The sequence below is a fragment of the Microcebus murinus genome, chromosome 6 (assembly GCF_040939455.1).
Source record: "Microcebus murinus isolate Inina chromosome 6, M.murinus_Inina_mat1.0, whole genome shotgun sequence".
Taxonomy (NCBI): Eukaryota; Metazoa; Chordata; class Mammalia; order Primates; family Cheirogaleidae; genus Microcebus; species Microcebus murinus.
In genome coordinates, this window is record NC_134109.1 from 39,606,241 (window position 1) to 39,629,192 (window position 22,952).

The following is a 22,952-nucleotide window of genomic DNA, read 5'->3' on the forward strand; positions in this document are numbered from 1 at the left end:
CCTGTAACAAGGTGGTAGTATTGTGCAAATGTGATTAGGAAAACTTGGTCTCCCCTTTCCATTCCTGGCTAGGTGGCAGCTGTAGCCATGTTACCTTGAACTCAGGCTGAGGGTGGGGCATAGCTCATTAAATTCTCAGAATGGTGATGGCTGTGGGCTTGCAATCAGGAGGGCAGGGGATTAACTGCTTTTAAAATTCCCAGCCAAAATTATTTGTAATTGTAAAAATTAAGGATAGTACCTGTTTGTTTTTGAAGTTCCTTGCTGTCCATAGCCACTTGAAGCCACTTTGTGGTAGAGTAGTTGTCTGTTGGTTAAATGAGTCTGAGGCTTTACTCTGGGCATGATTGATTCAATATGATTATAGTTGAGGCATAAGACCTACAGAAAGAATATCTTACTAATCAGACATCCTAGAAACTATTAAAATGGTATGGATAGAATATGTAATATACCACATAATTTAATAACATATTAATGTTTAAAATAACACATTTTTATATCCAAAATTATTTGGATTTATTTTTGAATTGTTTTTGAGACAGGGTTTTGCTCTTTTACCTGGGCTATAATGCATAGCTCATTGCAATCTCAAACTCCTGGGCTCAAGTAATCTTCCTGCCTCAGCATCCCAAATATCTAGGACTAGAGGCATGCACCACCATGCCTGCCTAATTTTTAAACTTGTTTTATGGAGATAGGGTCTTGGTATGTTGCCTAGGCTGCTCTTGAACTCCTGGCCTCTGATGATCCTCCCACTTTGGCCTCCCAAAGAGCTAGGAGTATAGGCATAAGCCATTGCATCTGGCCTGAATGGTTTTTTGATTATCTGACATGTTGGGAAATTACAATACTTCAGATAAAATAATAGAGATCCTAGAAAGCTACTCAATTTTCTCAATCTGTAATCCTGATTTCTCCAAGCCCAATCGGGGATAAAATAACTCCTTAGTGGAAGAGACTAAGGGTTTCCCTATGTTTAAACGGCCTTAGTAAATGCCTTAGTCAAGGCAATAGTAAAGAAGGCAATGAGGCTGCTTTAAGAACCTTAGTATCTTCAACTTTGTTCTAAACTTGCTCACTATAGAGGCAGCTTGCCATCCTATCTCCTACCGCAGAATAAAATTTACAACAGATAAAACAATCACAGAAAACTAAAGTCAAACCAAAATAACTTTGGAAGGTAATACTTTTTTTCTTGCTTAGTAAAAAGCACAACAACAACAAAAAAACTTTCAGGAATAATTTCTCTACTTTAATAACATGGAAATACATTTTAGTCCAAAGTAAAAAAGATAACAACTTTCATTGAAAAGCTTGAAATTAAAAAAAAAATTTGTGAGTGACTCACCTTCACATTAGGCAGATAGACTAATCCACTAAATGAGGTAAGATTATTGTTCTGTAGATTCACATTACACACATTTCTAAACTGATCAACTGGAATCAAATCCACAGTTCTGAATTTAGACAAAGCAAATATAGTTATTATTTTAATATGATAGGAACAATATAGGAAAGGGTGAGTTATTCCATGTACAATCTCCAAAGGCATTAAAAAAACTCATCTGACAAATTCTGTGAAAAATAATTGCCTTTATTGTGAAATGTATGGGTTAAATTATCAGCTAAACACACATTTTTGTTGGGCGCATATGTAAGAAAATGCTATAGAATTTGATGACTTTCAAAAACGCATCTATTGCCACATAAACATAGCACTATCATAAAAAACATATAAAATCAACCTCTCCAACTTCTTTATAAATTCACATACATGTTCATGAAATCATAATGAAGTTTATACAGTAAATCATAAGATGCTCATGTTATAAACTTCAGAGGATATATATGAAGTAGGTTATTTCTGAAGTAGGTTATCTCTAACCCCAGGAAAGAGTAGAGATGGGAAAGCAAAAGAAAAGCAGGTAAAGTCTTTGAAAAGAGAGTTTTCTATGGGATTTCCTGAAAACTTTTATGGCATTCCACCTTGTAAGAATATTTTGGTAATTAAAGAGAATGCCTGATTCCTAGTCCCTAGCTGTATAACTATTCTACCTTCACTTGAGCCATGACAGAGAAGAGGATAGTGGTAAATCACCTTTCCCTATTCATTTCTTTAAATAAATCCTAAACTTGAAGTTACAATTATGATATACTTTTATCCATTAGTAAGCCATTCATTTACTCAACATATTTTCATTAGTATTTCCTAAGTGCAGACAATGTATTTGGAATGGCTACAACAAATATGAAAGAAACTGTTTCTGCCCTCAAGAAGTGAGAGCCAGAAAAACTAATATAAAGATGAAAAATGCTATACTAAGATTAGGTGTAATGGAATTTCAGGGAAAGAAAACCTATTTAAGGAAGTCAAGGATGACATCACAGAGGAGAAAAATCTTAAGATGACACTTGTAGGTATTTGTCAGGCATATTGGGAGAAAAGAGTTCCAGGCAGTACAACAGGCACAAACAGAGGCAGAAACAAACATGAAACAGCATCTTATGATTGAGACTCAGTAACTAGAATATTTCAGAATTTCTGAAGTATAAATTGTCATAGGCAGTAAAGATAAGGATTACAAGAGGTAAAAATGGATCGGTAATTAGGGTCTTCTATGTCACACAAAGGAATTTTAAATTTTCTTTTGTAAATAATGGAAAGCTACTGAACAATGTTGAGAAGGGAAGTAATCTGATAAAACTTGCATCTTAGAAGATAGTATACACATTTAGATGGGTTTTCAAGGAAGGTTTATATAGACAAACAATAAGAAATTGTCAACCTAGGTCAATGGCTATGACTGCAGAAAGAAGGAGTATGAGACATGCTGAAGAACTTGATGATGACTGAAAATGTAGAACAAAGAAAAGAAGGCAATGACTAAGATTTTTCTCAGATTTTTTTGGCCTGGGCAACAGCAGGCAGATGTTGTCTCCTAGGTGCTATCCAGAGAGCAACTGAATATTCAGGTTAGGACAATACCAGACAGTAAGAACTCATAAAGAAAACTGAAAAAGTTTACAGAAAAATTGAAAATGTGAAATTACAGGGGGAAAAAAAGATAAGAAGTATAAGGAAGGAGGAGTCAACATTCTTATGTGACTCAGAGAGGTCAAGTTAGATAAGAACTAAAAACAATCCATTGTGCTTGTTAACCAGGAGGACAATGATGACATTTGTGAGAATAGTATCACAGAAATGTGGCAGTAGAAATAAGATTGCATTGGATTAGAGTGATAAAATGTGAGGAACAAATCTGGTATGTTCTAACTTTAAAAACTTGATTGTGAAAGAAAAGATAAACAGAAAGTCTGAGAAAGAAATTTATGACATGTTAAATCATAGTCTCTGATAATAAAAATTATTAATGCATTTAAAAGGTGGTAAAGTTAGTATGAAATATTGAAGTAGGGTAGATGATTTTCTGAACTATTGGTTATATTTAAATAAGATGTATGAATATATGAAATTCAGAAAAATTTTAATTATATATTTTATTATAATGTCAAAAAGCATATAATAAAATGATTGTACCTGATAGACGATGAAGTCCAATTGAGTTCTTGTATTTCGGTGAAAGTGGAATGTCCTTGTCGTTCTGCAATCATGTCAGAAGTTAGTCTGCCACCAAACAAATCTTTTGCATTCTCAGTCTCTGGTGGTTCCTATAAGAAGACATTTAGAAAATAATGTCCTTACAGATGACTAAATCACATTAATTCTCTGGTTTCAGGTAAAATGGGGTAGACTCATTTCTACCTATTTCTCCTACTAAGTACAGCTAAAACCTCTACACATTATATATAAGACAAACATAAAAATACTGAAAGGTGTAGAGAAGAAAACAACCAGCTGGGGACCTTGGGACTTGAGGAATGATACCCTGGATTTTCTTTTTGCCTCATACATGCCAAAGTGGGTGCTGGAGAAGCCAGGAACTCAGAAATATCAACAAGAGAAAACAAGACAAAGTCCACAAAAAAGGCCTGCTTTCTCTAGTCAAAAGATCAGAAAAGAGAAAGCCTAGCAAAATAGAAAACTTTTAGACAATAACATGTCTACTCCAGCTAAACTCCACATAATAAACTGTAGCCCCAACTCCATCCCCACCAGTAAAAGCAGAATGGGCTGCTTAGACTTTCACCTAAGCCTATCTGTAACAAGGCACTCCTCCATCATCAGCTTGGTGAGTTTGAGCCTGAACTTTGATCCCTTCCCAGCAGTAATGCACTCCCATACCCCGCCCCCCCCAACATTTTACTGAAGACCACATGGGAAGCCTGGATTCCCACTTCCACCTGGTAATAATGAGATATCTGTGGAGCATTAATGAGGCACCCCTGCCTCTCCTAGCCAGGATGAGTCAGTGAAGATCTATGGGGAACAAGATGGAAGAGCTCCTCCCTTCCATCTTGGCTGGAGTAAATCAATGGGGATAAGAATGAACTCCTTCCCAAGCCCCAAGTTAATGAAACATACACCTCTAGGTTGTCAATAGAGCCCAAGTGGAGGAACTTGGAATTCTACCTCCCACTTGACAGCAACAAAGTGGTGCCCCATCTTCTCAGTGGTGTAGCATCAAGGGAGGCTTGCTAAAATAGAAGATTTAAATAAGATACACACAATCTATAACACAATACCCCAAAGTTCTAGAATAAAATAGAAAAATCTATCATCATACTAAGAACCAAGAAAATCTCAATTTGAATATGAAAAGGCAATCAACAGGCACTGACTCTGAAATGGCACAGATATTATTAATTACCTGGCAAGGATTTTAAAGCAGCCATCACAAAAATGTTTCAACAAGCAATTACAAATATACTTGAAACAAATGTGCTCAATAGCAGAATGAAGAGAATAAAGAATCAGTGAACTTGAAGAAAGAACAATAGAAATTACCCAATATGAACAAAAGAGAGAAAATAGACTTTAAAAAAATGAGCCTCACTTTACCAAGATAGATCATCCTGGACTTGCAGGACCATAACAAAATATTTTATGTTAGTATCATTGGATTCATAGAAAGAGAGGAGAAATGGGGAGGGGGCGCTGAACAAGTTTTTGAAGAAATAATAGCTGAAAATCGCCCAAATTTGGCAAAAGACATAAACCTACACATTGAAGAAGCTGAGTAAACCCCAAACAGAAACCCCAGCCCCCAAATCCATGGGAAGATACATAATCATAATCAAAGTTTTAAAAACTAATGACAGAAAAATCATGAAAGCATTGAGAGAGGAATGAAATTCTACCCATGAGGAGGAAACAATTTGAATGACAGTAGCTTTCTAATCAGAAGCCATGGAAATCAGAGGATGTTACACAAAATTTGGTGAAAGCAAAATGTCAACCCAGAATCTTATATCCAGAGAAATTATCACTCAGAAACGAATGGGAACTCAAGATGGAGAAAATCTAAACAGATTGTCACCAGCAGACCTACCTTAAAAGATGGCTAAAGAAGTTCTTGAAGCAAGAAAAAAATAAACTTTTCTTCTCTTGAGTTTTCTAAATTATCTTAGTTTGGTTGAAGTAAAAAAAAGTATAATATTGTTTGATGTGGCTCTTAATATATATGGGGGAAATATTTAAGATAATTATAAACAGGGGAGGAGAAATAGAGTTAAAGGCAAGTAAGATTTCTACCCTTCACTCAAACTGGTAAAAATCTCAACACCAATAGACTATAATAAGTTATGTCTATATATTGTAATACCTAGAATAACCACTAAAAAATCTATATGAAGAGATACACTAAAAACTATAGATAAATAAAAATAGAATTCTAAAAATTGTCCAAGGTACCCATAGGAAGGCATGAAAAAGAAAACAGAAAAAAGGTAAACAGAGGAAACAAACATAAAATAAAAAAATAAAATGGCAAACTTAAGATCTAACATGTCAATAACTATATTAAATGTAAATGGTCTTCATTCGTCAATTAAAAGGTAGAAATGAGAAGTAGTTAAAAAACATGATCCAACTGTATGTTACCAACAAGAAACTCACTTCAAATACAGTGAAACATGCAAGTCAAAAGTAAAAGGATGACACAAGATTCCCACACAAACATTAATTAAAAGAAAGCAGGAATGGCTACATTAACCACAGATAAAGTAGACTTCAAAGAAAATCATCAGAGACAGAGAAAGACATCACATACTGATAAAAAGGTCAATCCACCAAGACGATGTAACAATCTGAAATGTGTATGCACCAAACAACAGAGATGCAAAATATGTGAGGCTACAGCCTCCAGTTATTATATCAAAGTAATCTAGGTGTTGCTGTCAATGTATTTTGCAAATATAATTAAAGCTCCTAATTTGTTGACTTCCAATTAGGAGATCATGGAAAATCTGGATGGGACTGATTCAAGGAACTGTAAGACCTTAAAAGCAGAGTTGAGGCTTCCTGAAAGAAAGAATTTTCCTTAAGAAATTTCACCTATGAACAGAAGCTTTGTTTCATGCCTTTGATTTCCAACCCACCCACAATCTTCCCTTCCTGATGGCCTGACCTATGGATTTGGGGCCTGCTTAGGGAGCCCCCACAATTATTAAGATACATACATATATATATATCTCATACTAGCTCTGCTTCTCTGCTTGAATCCCGAATAATATAATATCAAAATAAGTTTTAAAAACATTAACTCAGCTTTAAAAATACTGTAGCTTTTGCATTTTTCATACATTGGATTAGTGGCCTTCTATATTGAGAGTTGACAAACTTTTTCTGTACTTTTCCTGTAAAAAGTCAATATTTTAGGCTTTGTGGACAATACGTTCTCTGTTACAACTATTTAATTTTGCCATTGTAGTGTAAAAGCAGTCATAGACTATATATAAACAAAGAGGCATGAATGTGTTCCAGTAATATTTTATTTACAAAAACAGGTGGCAGGCCACATTTGGCCCAAGGGCCATAGTTTGCCAACCTATTTTAGTCAAATGGCTTGACCTTGACTTAAATAAAACTGATGTCATTCTGTTTTTACTCAAACTCCCTTCTTTTTCTCTACTCCATTAAAACTTCATATCTGAATTGAGAGTATGTATTCTCAATGTAAAAAAATAAACTTTTAAAAATAGGAGTATGCAGGAAGAGGAGATAAAATGAAAACCCAACTACCCAGACCGCTCTTCGGCTCTTCATAGTCTCTGTCCTCCCTTGGTTTCTACTCCTACTCCAAAGAAGGCAATGTGATTATATGAGAGTTTGGACAGAGAATGAGTCTCAGCTGTGTATGATTTGCCATTGAAGAGTCATAGTCATGTAACTTCTCTGAAGTTCTCTGTGCTTATCCATAAAATAAAGGATTTAGGTTATGTCATTTATAAAGTCCATTTACATCTCAAACACTCTAGGATTATATTGTTCATTTACCTCCCTCTGTACCCACTTTTCATAGCTTCTTTTCCCATGTTCATAAATACAAGTATTAAATCCTCACTTAAATTTCTGTATTATCTCTACTCTCTTTCCTTAGACAATCATATGTCTGCTTTTGGTTTTAACTATCAACTCTCTTCAAATTAATTCTAAGTCTACACAAATGTAAAGTAAATTTTCATATCTAAATTTAGTCCTATAATTTCAACTGCCTGCTTGACATCACAAGTCAGATGATCTACTGTCATATAAAACTCCGTGTCCAATACTAATCATCTTATTCCTGAAAATTTCTTTTCTTCCTGTATTCATATTCTGTTATGATATCTTTTGTCAGTATAGACTCAAACCTTGTAGACATCTTTTACTCTTCCTTTTCCTTGTCTTTAAAATGCAATGCCTTCCCATTACCTCTCATTTAAAGTCTAAATTCTTCAGTCTAGTCTTCATGTTCCATTATTAATTCATATGTTTATATTCTGCTTCATTTCACAAAGAACTTGTGACAGCTTACAGGAAACACACATCATCAAATAGTAAAATTCAAATCATACATAATGAAAATCAAGACCAGGAACAATATAAATTAGATTGATAAAAACTAGGGTTAGAGATGCCAGGACAGAGCCTAAGAACCTATAGGGTTTTTAATTTCATAAATTTGGCCCTGAGTTTTGAGGTAGTCACAATGAAAAGGAAAGTAATTAAACAATACTCTTTATCAGAGAGCAGAACATAACTCTTCCTCAGGGAAAATGTTTTTCTTACACTTATTTCTAAAAGTACTTTCTCATGTGGCCCTGCAAATGAGAGCACAAAGAAATAGGAAAGATAAAACCCTTAACATCTTTAGAGTATATGCAATACTAGATTCATAAGACTATTTTTAAAATATCCCTCAATGAATGCTAACAACTGTTAATAAATAAAACCCAGCATGCAAGATTCTAGGGAACTTGTATACATCGGAGTGAGAATGTTTGAATCTCCATTCTTGGGAGGGTCCTGAAAAAAGTAGTGCTAGGATTAGTAATCTTTTCAGAGTACCTCAGAGTACCAAATAATCATGAACTATCTTTCAGTTTTCTAGAAAATGTAATGAGTTTTATTGTCTTATGGGAGCTAGGCAACATTACACAGGGAAACCTTTTATTCTTTGTACATTTTTCATGTACTTACCCTGTTATGTGGAAATCAGGAGCCCTGTACGAACTTGCTTGTTATAAAATTCAAGTCTCCAAATGTTGCTTTCACATTGGATCCTAAGTTCTGTGTCTACTTTTCTTTACAGCTGACTACACTTGTTGGTTGGAATATATTTTTCTTAATTATTAACAACTAAATTTTTCCAGAAAATAGGAAGCTGTTTTTAGGTCCAAGAGGAGGGTAGGGCTCCAGAGCATACTTTTTCTATCCTGTTTCATAAAATTGTGGTCTTTTTAGGCACTAAATTCAGTGAGTTCAGCCATAAGCAGCATCTTCCTTCCCCTTCCACCTCAATTCAGACAATTAAGAATTGACCGGGCCGGGCGCTGTGGCTCACGCCTGTAATCCTAGCTCTTGGGAGGCAGAGGCGGGCGGATTGCTCAAGGTCAGGAGTTCAAAAACCAGCCTGAGCAAGAGCGAGACCCCGTCTCTACTATAAACAGAAAGAAATTAATTGGCCAACTGATATATATATAAAAAAAAAAAAAAATTAGCCGGGCATGGTGGCACATGCCTGTAGTCCCAGCTACTCGGGAGGCTGAGGCAGAAGGATTGCTTGAGCCCAGGAGTTTGAGGTTGCTGTGAGCTAGGCTGACGCCACGGCACTCACTCTAGCCTGGACAACAAAAGTGAGACTCTGTCTCAAAAAAAAAAAAAAAAAAAAAAAAAAAGAATTGACCAGATGAGAAAAATTTAAAACCTGAATATAATCTAAAATGAGCTTTGGAGACCTGGATTTTAATAGGCATAGTATGTTTGGGTATCATGCTAGTGATAAAGCAGTGTTCAAAATGATTATGGCATATGCATATGTGAATATGCAGCTTGAACTAAATGCTCTAAGTCATAAAACAACTTACAATTGAGATTCCATCCAAAGCTTTCAGTTCTGGAAGATGAAATATTACAAACAACCGGTAGTTTTCTTGATTCCATACAACAATGTTTCCATACATGTCTAGAATGACCAAGTTGCATAAACCCTAAGGTAATAAAAATTCATATTTTATATATGTATATATAAAGCACTCCATTAAGTTTTTATTTTTTTAAGAGGTTAACCATCCTTGAATTTTAATATTTGAATTGTTGATCATTTCACAGGATTTGAATGCTTTTGATTGTACTTTTAAGTGCAAAGGTTCTCCTTTTAGACCACTAAGGCATAATTTTGTACAATATTTCAATGGTCTATGTTATATGATCAGAATCCTTTTTAGGATACTGGTGCCAAATATATTATCTACCAGTGGTAAGGGTTTAGAGGTAACTTTGCTATGTTTAAAACAATATGCTTTGTTTATGGAATTGCAGCCTATTAAATGTTATGTATGTGTGTATATAGATATAACAGGAATAAAAGACACTGCCATTTGAAAAGGTATAAAACTGAAGTGTTCTACCTTCTGAAGGGTAGCAGGATTCATCTTAAGGGAAAATGTGCTTTCTTATTAGACCCGACAGTTTGATATGCCTTTGTTGTGAACGAAGGGTGGTGAGTGGGTATGGAAGGGAGAAGTTAAGACAAGACTGAATAAAGCTACTGTGCATAATAATGTGAAATGGCTTATTTTGTTGCTGAAATTGTTGTTGATTAGGTTGCCTCTATAGCTCTAAAAGGATAGGGAGAAGGAAAGATAGGGAATGGACACAAGTTTTTAGTAGGAGATAAAGTTCTAGCAATATGGTATCAGCAAAAGGAAAGGCCAATGTAAGACTCACAGTGTTAGGAAATGGTCATTGAACTTTAGAAACAATGAAGTCACACATTACATTTGAGAGAAATTCCTATTCTGTGTAGTAGAAACCCTCTATTTTGTTCAAACCTTTAGTAAATTCTGTTACACGGAAGCCTTGAATTAGTGGTTTCTTTGGGAGAATTAAAGAAGGCAAATCTGAGCAAAGGTGACTTGAGTTTGGGCCACAGGTAAGAACAGTGAGAGATAATCAAGAATTGTACTGAGAACAGGAGAATGTTAAAGAAACCTACTCCCCAACTAGGTTGGGGACTACTTGGAAATATTGAAGAAAGCACCAGGTTAGGAGGCATGGGTTTGGGTTATTTTACTTGAGTATTTTTTAAAAAGTTACCCCATAAGGTTATCAGATTGGGGGCATTATGATTACACATACACATGTTTGTATATATACATAAATTGAATGCAAATGTGTTTTAATAAACCTTATTATTCTTAATTTTCTTGTTATATTTTTCTATATTTTCCAAATTCTGTACAGTGAACATGCATTACTTTCATAGTATAAAGAAACAATAAATATTTTTTTAAAAAACAGAAATTACTACCCCAGATGGTCACCTTTAAATTGTAGATCTCCTGATTGACAGCAACATAGTTATTGCTTATGTATAATTCGACTAGAGTAACAGTTTTTTGTAAACCACTCAATGATGTGATTCTGTTGTTCTCAAGAGAAAGGAAGTGAAGATGAAGCATGTTATCAAAAGTATGCTTTTCCAAACCAGTGAGAAGATTATTATTTATGCTGAGCCGGGTTAATTTAGTCAGCTTGGAAATACCTAGAAAAATAAACAAATCCAAGAAAAGATTCAGATAGCACTGAAAGGTTAATTAAAAAAAATAACTGGGTGGTAATTTTATTGTTAATTTAAATGGCTAAGTTCAAGTAGCTTCGAGAATGCTAAAATATTTAACCATCATCATTTTTTATTTTGTTTCAGAAGGACATAATCTTGTACATAAAGTCCCATCTCATACATTAAATTCTAATTTTGGATTTCTAAGTAGATTCATTCTTCTTAGGTCAAGGAAAGTCATTATGTAGAAAATACTGAATTCCTCTTTCACATAACCTTTAAATGATATAATTAATTAGGATTTTTACCATCATGACAACTCAATGCTCTCCAAACTCAAAATAACCACCAGCTCTCATTTTAAAACATTAAGGGTAAGGAACTAGAGTACAAATCTGGAAAGTAGTACTCATTATGGTATCATTTATATTAAAAAGAACCACTTAGACTACTTCTACCTTTGTATGCTTAGATGTACCCTAAGACAGAAGTTTAGAAAATGAGATCTCTTACCACAATCTACCTCCTATGTATATTATGTACTGTAGGTACTTTATAACTAACTGTAGGCAGGATAGTACAGGTAAAAGATAAGAACTTTAGAATCATAGCTGGTTTTAAATGTATCACTACTAGATTTGGGGCCACAGGTAAATTATGTAATCTCTGCACCTCAGTTTCCTCATCCATAAAGTGTACATACTGAAATCTATTTCCAAGGGGCTATGAAATTAAATGGAATAATGTTTAAAAAGCATCAGTTATAGCTTTTGGCAAATAATTGTTCCTTCATAAATTTTATCTGTGATCCCCTTTCACAGCAGCCTCTATTGGAACTATATAAGCTGAAAGTGAAACAATCTAGGGCAAACTAGGATAAAAACCATCAAAGCAAAAATCATTAAATGGATATTAAAGTTATCCATGTCTGGAGAAAAATAAGAGAAATTTCTGTTAAATTTTAGAGGAGTAGCTATCTTAAGTAGTAAGTATAAGCAAAATACAGATTGGAGGGTTTCTTCCCTTTAATAGATTTTATAGAGGGAAATGAAAGGGAAATAGGGTTCTCAATTGTATATACAAAGCAAAACTAACTTCCAACTGTATGGGAACAAAAGACTGGTAATGATTTTAGACACAGATGCCTGAGCTGACCTCAGGTTTACTCAACTGAAATCAACAGAGGAGAGGCATGTGAATCTGTATCTCAAGTGATTTTTATGACCAAAAAAATTTTAGAAACATATTACTAGTAGCCATTAAAATAAATATAATAAAATTGCTATACATGCTGTTTTTTAAGATATTTAATACTTGATTTTATATATAATTCTTTAAATCAAATTTTCTATTTTATGAAAAATATAGTGAACACACATGCTAAAAATAATCCAATTCAAAAGTGAATAAAGTATAAATTATCTTTTTTCCAGCCATGATTTATAATTCTTACCTTCCTTCCTTGACAAGGACAATATGTTACCAAAATGCACATACAGAAATATTCTTTGCTCAGATAACTATGTATGTTTGTGGGGTGTTTTTTATTCTCTCTGGCCCAGAAAGATATGTTTAATACTGAATTTTAAACAGTCAAATAAAACATATTATATTGGTCTCAATATTGAGACATTACTAAAGCTGCTTAATTATACTTTTATTTAGATTCATACAAAAGGTTATATGTATTATATTTAATTTTTAACCTCTAATGAATATAATTTTCATTTTTGTTAAAATCTTCAAATTTCCAAATATGACCTTAATTATATATTTCGAAAAATTAAGTGGTCTCCTTTATCTTTTTCAAAAGCATACTTCATTCATTCATTTATTCAACTTTATAGACATTAATGACTCCCCAGTTTGTATGTGCTAGGTTTGGTAACAGACTGTAAACTGGCACAGAGAAGGAGACAGAAGGCAGAGGAGGTGAAAGTCAGCTTGCTGGGGTTGATTACACATAGCAGTCAGTCACAAATCCTACTCATAGGTATTTATTTATTTTTATTTTTTATTTATTTTTTAATTTGACAGATAACATTATATGTATTTATCTTACATAACATGATGTTTTGAAGTATATACATTATGAAATGGCTAAATCTAGCTAATTAATAACTGCATTACCTCACATAGGTATTTAGAATACTGTGCCATAAACCTTCTTGGAACTCCTCTGGAAATCTTCCTCTTCAAAAACTCTGTCCTCAGTGCTATTAATTTTTCGCTTTGGTGTTTGGACATTCATATTTTGAGACCTCAAAGTTCTCAAGTTCCTTACCTTCTATCTTTGAGATGCAGTTTCCATCTAATGTGAGTTCTTCCAAATTAACACAAAATTCCAAGCCTTCCATTTTAGTGAGGTTATTATTGCTGAATGATGCCCATTTCAAATTTTCCAATTTTTCTAAATTTGTGATTTCAAAGAGATGTTGTCCATCGAAATTTAAGGCAGTTATCTGTAGAATAATTCACACTGCATGCTACTTCTGTATCTTATAAGTAAATTCAATCAATGTTATAAGATTTAAAAAAGGCTAATGAAGTAATTCAAATGTGAGAAGTAAACATCAAAAGAATTCCTTCAGAGACTACAGATATTTTGAAGCTCTTAGTTTATAAAAAAGTAAAATTTGACAAGACTATAACTCCAAGAAGGACTTGTATGATATTATTGACACTGTGATATGCCAGTCAGAGTCCCACTACAGTGAAGTACTTATCCCAGCTGCTGGGAGTGCTGTTGGCAGAAAGCCTTCAGCTGTCAGCCTCTTCTGCTGAGAGAGTTGCAGAGAGCTGCCTCACCCAAGGTCACACGCCTTCCCTGGTTGGCCCACAGTCAATGACAGAGAGGTATAAAGGCCTGACCATCTCTGCCCAATTTGAGACAAATCTAAAGGGCCATTCTAATTCTAGAATTTGCCATGGGGTCAGCCAAGGCTGTCATTAGGCCTTCACTGCAGCTCCATATCTATATATATCCCATAATAAAAATAATGCCATTAATAGCTTCCATTTTCAAGGGTCAGCTTCACTTAGCCCCAGTTTCTGTCTTTGGCAAGAGATATAAAGGCACCTAATGCAGCAAGAAGCTGCTGGTACTCTATAACCTTTTCCCTTATCCTTGGCTGAATTCTGTCCAGTTCCCCTATTCTCTTTCCAGTATTCCTGATCCCCTGCCACTCAAACTTGGGCTTGCTCTCTGGCTCTTAGCCTTTAAAGTTTGCTTGCCCATTTTGACATGTTATCAGAATCTACCCTTCAGTTTTTAGTATTCCTTTATCCTAAATCTCCAATTTTATGGTTTACAACAGTCAAGGCCTAGCCTCTGTACCATGACAACTCACGACTTGATCTCCCTATTTTCATTTTTTGGAATGTGGTAAACTTATTAATTTTTCCTAATAATAACATTAATGTTTTTAATTTTTTCCCAACTCGATTGAGGTATAATTGACAATTTGTAATTGTATATATTTAAGGTATACAACTTGATTTGATGTAGGCATATATTATGAATTAAATACTGCATGATCTCTATATATGATATCTCAATAGTCAAACCCATAGAAACAGAGAATAGAATGGTGGTTACCAGGGACTAGGAGCAAGGAGAGATGGGGAGAGATTAGTCAAGAAGTACAAAGTTTCAGTTATGCAAGATGAGTAAGTTCTGGAAATCTAATGTACAACACTATGACAATACTGCATTGTATATTTGAAATTTGCTAAGAGGGTAGATCTATAAGTATTCCCTCCCTATTTTAATTCATCTCTTCCAGTTTTCTGCTCCTTACCTATCTGTCTTCTTGACGATACACAAACCAACACTGACTAAAATATCATTTTTTTTCAGCATATTATGGGGGTACAAATTTTAAGGTTGCCCTTGTCCCTCCTCCTCCCACAAGTCTGAGCTTCAACTGTAAATTAAATGTTTATCTTAGATTTAATAAAATTGGCCTTTACCTTCAAGTACCAGTTTCCACTCAGATGTAGATGTGGTCCTAACTTTGAAATCTGTGTCAGAATTTTGGCAGAAGGCCATATACTAAGTATCCGTGGTCTCTCCTCTTTAGTACTACAATGCCGTAAGAGAGATAACTAATGAAACAAACAGAAAAATGGGTGAATAAAGGAAATAGCATACAGAGGTTATTTACATATAGTTAAAAGTATTGTTTCCTAGGGAAGATGAGTGGTCCATTCAATAATTTTAAAATATAATATTTCCTTTGCCTTAAAATGTTTTCAATATATAGATATATTTTATTTACTCTTTTATTGTTTTAGCAAATATTGAAACATTACAAGATAACATTTGTAAACTGAAAGGATTACTATAACATGAACACCCACATAATCTACCCATGAAATCCCAAGTTCCCTTGGGCCCCTAAGCCTTTTCCTCTCTTTCCCCATAGAAGTGATAACTACTTCAATTTTTTTTTGTCTACCATTCACTTGCTTTCTTTATAGTCCTATGGTTATGTCCATAAAAATATATTAGTCATGCACTCATTTGAACTTTATGTAAATTGAATATTTATATGTATTCTTCTATGACTTGCTTTTTTTGCTCAATGTCATATTCATGAGATTCATCTATGCTTCTGTATGTAGCTATAGTTCATTCATATGTCACTGCTATATAGTATTCCCCTAATAACTTTGTCAATGAACTCCCCTAATAACCTGTCAATGAACATTGGGGTTGATTCAGTTTTTGCTGTTGTAAACACTGCTGTCATGAATATTCCTGTGCATGTTTCATGGTATATAAATGCAAGAGTTTCTTTAGATTATATGCCCCTAGGTAAAATTGTTGGGTTGTATTTATATGTATAGCAAGTTTGTGTATATATATAACTTTACTTTATAACTTTGCTACAATTTGGCTTTACAATTTTTGCCAATCTATAAAATTGGCAATAATTGGTAGGTGATTGTGGTTTTAATGTTCATTTTCTTGAATACTAATGTGGTAAAGCATCTTTTCCTAGGTTAATTGGCTGTCCCAATTTCCTCTTCAGTGAAGTGTCTGTTTAGATCATTTGCTCATTTTTCTGTTCAGTTGCTTATCTTTTTCCTTATACATTCTGGGTATATAAAGAATATCTTTTGTCAGTTGCATTGCAAATTTCTTTTCCCAGTATGTAGCTTGTCTTTTCACTTTCTTTGAGGAAAAGATATGTTAATTTTAATGTAGACAAATCCAATCTTTTATGGTTTATGCTCTTTGTTTCTTGCCTAATAAATGCTCCAATAACTCAAGATCATAATGATAATCTCTTATGTTTCCTTCAAAAACATTTTTGGTTTTGCTTTTTACAGTGAAGTCCTTAATGTACTTGTCCCAGTGCCTTTTATTGAATAGCCTCCCTGTAGTGCAAAGGCAGCTCTGTTATTTATCAAGTTTCCACAGATGAATAGGTCTATATTAGGTATTTTATTCTGTTCAACTGGTCTATTTGACTAACTTTGTGCCAAACCACATTGTCTTAAAGGAGTTCAGTAGGCTCTGATTTCTAACAGGGTAAATTCCCAACTCTTCTTCAGGGGTGTTAATTATATTTTTATCAATAAAAAAGTTTCTTTCTATCATTTGAATAGATCTAAAATTAAACATTGCATCATTTAAGGAATTAATCTTTAAATACTCCACAAAGAGTAAATAGCTAGATAACTGGAGATATTTAGGATGTTGACGCTACTTTGGCTAAAGTATAGCATTCTTAATCTGGATAATAAAGGTATTTCCCCTCCTCCCTTGTTGTAAGTTTTGTTTTATTCAGCCAGACACATATAATGTCAATACTAAGTAGATAATTCACCAAATGCTTTCTCAAGGCCTGTAAGCTTACCTTATCCTCAGAAAGTTGCTTATTTTCATGTAGGCTCTAGAAAGGACTCTGGTGAGTTCAGGTGACCAGGAAAAAAAACAGTTACCCTAGAATTATTTTGGGGGGTAGTGTTCAGGGATGAATCAAGAGAATCCATACAACCAGCTGGTACTTAAATGGGGTACATTTAAACAGAAAAAAAAATCAAGTGATATGATTGTTATATATTAATTTTTATTAACATGCTAAGAAGGAACATAAAATCTTAATGACAGAAAAGGCATATGGGAAATATTATTTGTATGTTTCAAATAGCACAAGAAATTTTAAACAATAAAATCCAACCTGAGTTATCCTTGTTCCAGTAATAAATTTCATAGCTTCTGTCGCTTCTTCTTCAGAAATGAGAACTCCATCTAAATGTGTAAGAGTCTTTAATCTGCCAATAACACTTAGCCTCAATGTGGCTGGCTTGGGAAAAATAGCGAAAAGTTAATTTTCACAAAATATTATATATGTTATGGCATGGAAATGAGTGCTTTTTCATTCTTTTCCATAATTAAAAATTATGAATCTCCTTATTTATTATACATGTATCTAAAAATAAAGGCTTAACTTAATTCTTTACATAATAGTTGAAATTAAGTTATATTTAAGAATTAATATTTTGTTTGAAAGTAGAAGATCCTACTCTTATGAAGGGGGGAAATCCCATAAGCTGTTGAAAAGTAACTGTGGTGAAAGTGTTAAAAGAACAACTGCAGTGACTCTTGTTTATCTAGATCAGCAGTAAGCTAGCAATCTGCATGTGTGATTCAATATGGATCTTTAGCGCTTGACAATCCAATTTGGCAACAGGAAGATAGTTGTACTGTGATTATCCAGGAAGTCTGCTTTGGCAAAAGAAAAATATTCTTCAATTTTGCTGAGCAAAACAGAAGAAATACAACAATATAAACTTAGTAATCTGGCCAACTTAATAGAACCAAGCATGCTTTAGTTTCTTTCCAAAATGTTGCACACTGCCTTATATATATGTTTTAAAAAGCAGAGAAAGGAAGATTCTTGAAGTTATACACTTGGGCTTATTTTAAATACCTGAAGATATGCTTTTGTATAGTCCTTGAATGGAAATTACTTAGCATTAATCTATGTATTTTGTGATGAGAAAAAATGTTCAATCAACTTTCTTTTTACAGCAAAAGACTATATAAGTTTATGAGGGGAGGTGGTTTCTGGACTTAGAGAACAAATAATACAAACAATGCATGTTTTTCAACCACAGATTGTATATTAAATATCATAAATCAAATTATGTTTCTTCCTTAATAGTATGCTTCTCTCACTATATCATATTATCATGAGTTCCTATTTCTTATTACAGTATGGTTCTGGCACACTGAGCTATATAACTCTCTGGAGGTTTACAATCAGCAATGACATCAATGACTCAAAGAAATAATGTTCTCAAACTTTTAGGGGTTACAAAAAATTCGAGATGAAAGTATAGCCTTTTCTTATAATAACATTTGATTTATTTGATCACTACACTAAATTTAATATATGAAAGATTTAAAGTCTAGAAAAGCAAAATTAGTTTGCCTATATGTAGCTATTACTGAATAGTAAAGTAGTGAGAAATGGCTTTGAAATTAAAGTGCTTTTTTATAAACATGTCTGTCACATACCTTTTGCCATGGATTATGTTGAATATCAAGAGTGAGAAGGTTTGCTGTATGTTTGCATAACATATTTATTTCATCACCAGATTTTTTCAGTTGATTCCAGCTCAAGTCTAAGTGCTTTAGTTTCATCAGACCTCTAAATCCCTCAAGGGTTATCACATGGTTATGGCTTGCATCCAAGTATTCAAGGTTATACTGCAACACATACAAATAGAAGTGATGCTAAGAAAATCATGATTTATATTTATAAAGTTCTTTTCTCTATCATTCTCTAAGGACTTCATACACTTTATGTATCCTCACAGAAAACCTAAACAGTCATTGTATTACAATAATGATATCAACATATGTATTTAGCTAAAGAGCTACAGGTATTTCATTTTAGTAATTCTCTCTTAATTCACACACTTTACCCTTGTAACATGCAGTGGCAGAGTTTGTTTTCATAGGAGAGAGGGCACAAAGAAATTGATAAGATAACTTATGCCCAACAAACAAAATGCACTTCTTAATATATAGGCTTCTAGTTTATACTATTGAACCCATAGCCTAATTAAAAAGCATTCATCTTCAGAGGTAGGAACCAAATCTATTAATTCAATACTATAATTTTCTTTTTCAAAAGTGCAAACTTTTTAATAATATGTTTTAAATCATAAGAGTAACACATGTTCCCTGTTAGAAATTGGAAACATAGTAAATAATTGAAAAGAAAAAATAGAAAGAATATATAATTCTATTGCTTAGAAAGAACTACCGAAACATTGTTTTTTATTATATGCACATATATTTTTCTTATATAAAACAGATATGTAGAATTTTGTATTCTTTTAACATTCTCTCACATTAGTAAATATTCTATGAAATAATTTTTCAAAACTATGTAATATTCTACTATGTAAATTATTATAATTGTTTTAAACATTTTACCATGAACTTTTATGTTTCTAATTGTTGGCAACAAAACAACAAACATCCATGAGCATTATATTTTAACTACAACTCTGAAAATTTTTTTAAGAACAGGTTTTTTTTTTTTTTTTTTGAGACAGAGTCTCGCTTTGTTGCACAGGCTAGAGTGAGTGCCGTGGCGTCAGCCTAGCTCACAGCAACCTCAAACTCCTGGGCTCAAGCAATCCTTCTGCCTCAGCCTCCCAAGTAGCTGGGACTACAGGCATGCGCCACCACGCCCGGCTAATTTTATATATATATATATTAGTTGGCCAATTAATTTCTTTCTATTTATAGTAGAGACGGGGTCTTGCTCAGGCTGGTTTCGAACTCCTGACCTCGAGCAATCCGCCCGCCTCGGCCTCCCAGAGTGCTAGGATTACAGGCTTGAGCCACCGCACCCGGCCTTAAGAACAGGTTTTTAAAAATAGGATTACTGGTTCTAAGGATTTGGTATTACTAAGACTCTTGATAAATACTGACAAACAGAGTTCAAGGAAGTTTGTACCAAAATTTTCTTCTAAGAGTAGAATATGGAAATGCCCATTTCCTCAAATACTCACTGATCCACCTGCCTTATTTTAATTTACATTATTTATTACCAGTGAAGTTGAATATCTTTCCATGTGTTTATATTAACCATTTTTAAATTTCTTTTTTTGTTTATTGCTTTTCTTGCCTTTGGCTATTTATTCAGAACTTCATTTTATTTGTTTATAAGAAATCTCTAAGACTTTAATTTGTTACATATACTTTTTACATATAAAAGTTGCTTTTAAATTAATTTCACTTAAAAATGAACAGCAAAAACATACTGAGGTCAAATCCAAAACAAACCTATGAGAGAGAGGATAAGGAGGGAGAGAGAGATGGAGAGAGAGAGAGAGAAAGGAAAGGAGAGACTAATATTGCTGCCAGCAATAAAAGTACACCAGAAAGGTAAGCTCAAGAAGCAGATCATGGCTATTAACTTACTATTTCAAAACAAGCAAAAAGATGTTAGTTACAATACAAAACATAAAATAACAACAAAAATCTGGATTAGAAAAACTTAGAATTGAGGTGAAAGAAACCAGAAAAAAAATTGAAATAAAGTAATAAAATAATATCAGAAATGAAGACTTAGTCAAACACAAAAATGAATAAAGACAACAGATAATGCTTTAAGAGAAATACAAGGTGAAAAGACAAAAAAAAATTAATGAATAAATGAAGAGAAAAAAGGACTCAAGAGAAAGTAACAAATATTGAAGATAGATGAAGATTCCACATATGGATAATGAGAGTCCCTGAAGAAGAAAACAAAAGCAGGGAAACAGAAAAATTGCTAAAAACTTCCAGTTCAAAACAACTTTCCTGAAAGAAAAAATTATTTTAGACTATATATTAGAAGATTATATTGTGAATCTGAAATATCAACCCAGAACAACCAATGCCAAGATAAATTCTAGTAAAATTATTATACTTTAAAGAAAATTTAAAAAGTTCTTTGGCCATCCAGAAGAAAAAAAGCTTGTGACTTGTAAGAGGTAAAAAACATCATACATTCTCATCAGACTTTTCTACAGTAACACTTTGTGACAGAACAAAATGGAATAACATTTAAGATGTCCCTAAAAAGAAACTGTGAGCCAAGAATTTTATAATCTATCTAGCAAAGCTGTCTTTCAAGTATTAATATAAAGGACATAGTTAAACTGTTACATGCAGTAACTGAAGAGATATTGTTCCCATAAGCTGATCTTGATGATCTATAATAGAACATATTTCAGACAGTCAAAATGTTTATTGATTGCATAAATGTTTATTGATTGGATATGATAAGGACTGGTGATAAGAATTAAATATACAGCTACCAATAAACTAAAAGAGAGAGTGTATAGAGTATAAGGCAACATGCTCTAACAATGTAGATATGCTGTAATTATTTTAATTATTTTTTTAAATGGGGAAGAATAGGAAGAACATACACAAAATTTTTAGAAAATCTTTCCAGTAAATAATATTGGTGAGAGTATAAGAATTGTCATTCTGAGGCTGTTGTGTGTATAATGGGGGATAAAACAAATGAGTAGTTATTAAATATTCTAGTTTTATCATCTCATATCCTTGAGAATCAGGATTCTTGTATGAGAAAAATGATATAGATGTATATAACAGAGATTAAAGGTTTTGTAGTCTTAAATCTGAATTGGAAGTATCAATATAAAGTCACAAAGTTATTTTTAACTATGCTTACACATACACATATATTTTTTCACATCCTCCCTTAACAAGTTCTGTCAGGTGAAAATACCTACAAATAATGACCAATGCTGATGGTGTTTCTAAAATACCACTTTTCTCTAAAAGAAACCAGGGCTCTGTGAAGAAATGGCTTATCCCATGTCTACAACAGAAAATATATAAGATGTATATGGAACATCTTGTCATACCAGATGTCAAAGAAGCTATCAAAGACCATTAGAGTCCTGGCAAAAGGAGCTAACTTTAAAATGTTCTCACTGGCTAAGGATGAAACAATTTGAGTTTCAACCATGATAAGTTCAATGGACTGAATCTAATCAAACATGTGTTAAGTCCCTGCACTTAAAATGATATTAAAACAAAAAAGAATTGCTCACCTTTGGGAAATTATAGGGAACCAACTCATTATCTTGAAAACTGGTAAATAAAGGTAAGTAATCAAGCATCTATTCTGTACTATCTATGTGAATGCTACCACTGGGTAATGCTACCACAGGTAATGAAATAAGGAGAAAAGTCTTTTGGTAAAAGTATTCCAACTAATACATGAAAAAAGTGATAGAATAAGAATGTAACCATTTTTGTAATCCCCAATGAATTAAAAGATATGGGCATTAAGTAATAATGGTTTCTGGCATCATGAAAGTGAGACAACCAGATATTATGTGTTTCCTACAGTCTTTTCAAACATTAGTCTTGCCAGAAGAATAGAACCTGGGTCTGATCCAATCTCTGGATCCGCTTGCCAATTTGCAGGAAATATGGAGGATGAAAGGCCAGTAGGGTTGTATCTTAAGTAAGCAAGTCAGCAGGGTCCAGACTGAGGAAAACTCTTTAGGTCAAAGGGCCCAAATATTTCTAGAGATAAACTATGGGAAATGGAAGGGAAATCTATAAATTAAAAGAAACTTAAAAGACACAGTACAAAGGTATTAACAGTGATCTCTGAGGGGCGAGAATATGTTTTGTTGTTGTTGGCTTACATTTTCTACTTTTATATAATGCATGTTAACTTCTTCTGTAATAGTAAGCTGCCATAAATAAAATAACTAGTT

At 33.3% G+C, this 22,952-nt stretch overlaps 1 protein-coding gene across 3 annotated transcripts in view; it reads right to left on the bottom strand.

Annotated features, from left to right (window-relative positions):
• Positions 1 to 22,952, bottom strand: part of LRRC9 (leucine rich repeat containing 9) — a 119,205-nt gene that overhangs the window by 35,575 nt on the left and 60,678 nt on the right. For all 3 annotated transcript variants that reach the window (XM_076003995.1, XM_012785674.3, XM_012785676.3), the window contains 9 exons: positions 18,703 to 18,894; positions 17,360 to 17,485; positions 15,141 to 15,275; positions 13,453 to 13,630; positions 10,930 to 11,150; positions 9,472 to 9,594; positions 3,542 to 3,672; positions 1,352 to 1,460; positions 242 to 381 (listed from right to left, as the gene is read on the bottom strand). In XM_076003995.1, coding sequence (XP_075860110.1) covers positions 242 to 381; positions 1,352 to 1,460; positions 3,542 to 3,672; positions 9,472 to 9,594; positions 10,930 to 11,150; positions 13,453 to 13,630; positions 15,141 to 15,275; positions 17,360 to 17,485; positions 18,703 to 18,894 — 1,355 coding nt within the window. The remainder of the gene's footprint in view (positions 1 to 241; positions 382 to 1,351; positions 1,461 to 3,541; positions 3,673 to 9,471; positions 9,595 to 10,929; positions 11,151 to 13,452; positions 13,631 to 15,140; positions 15,276 to 17,359; positions 17,486 to 18,702; positions 18,895 to 22,952) is intronic.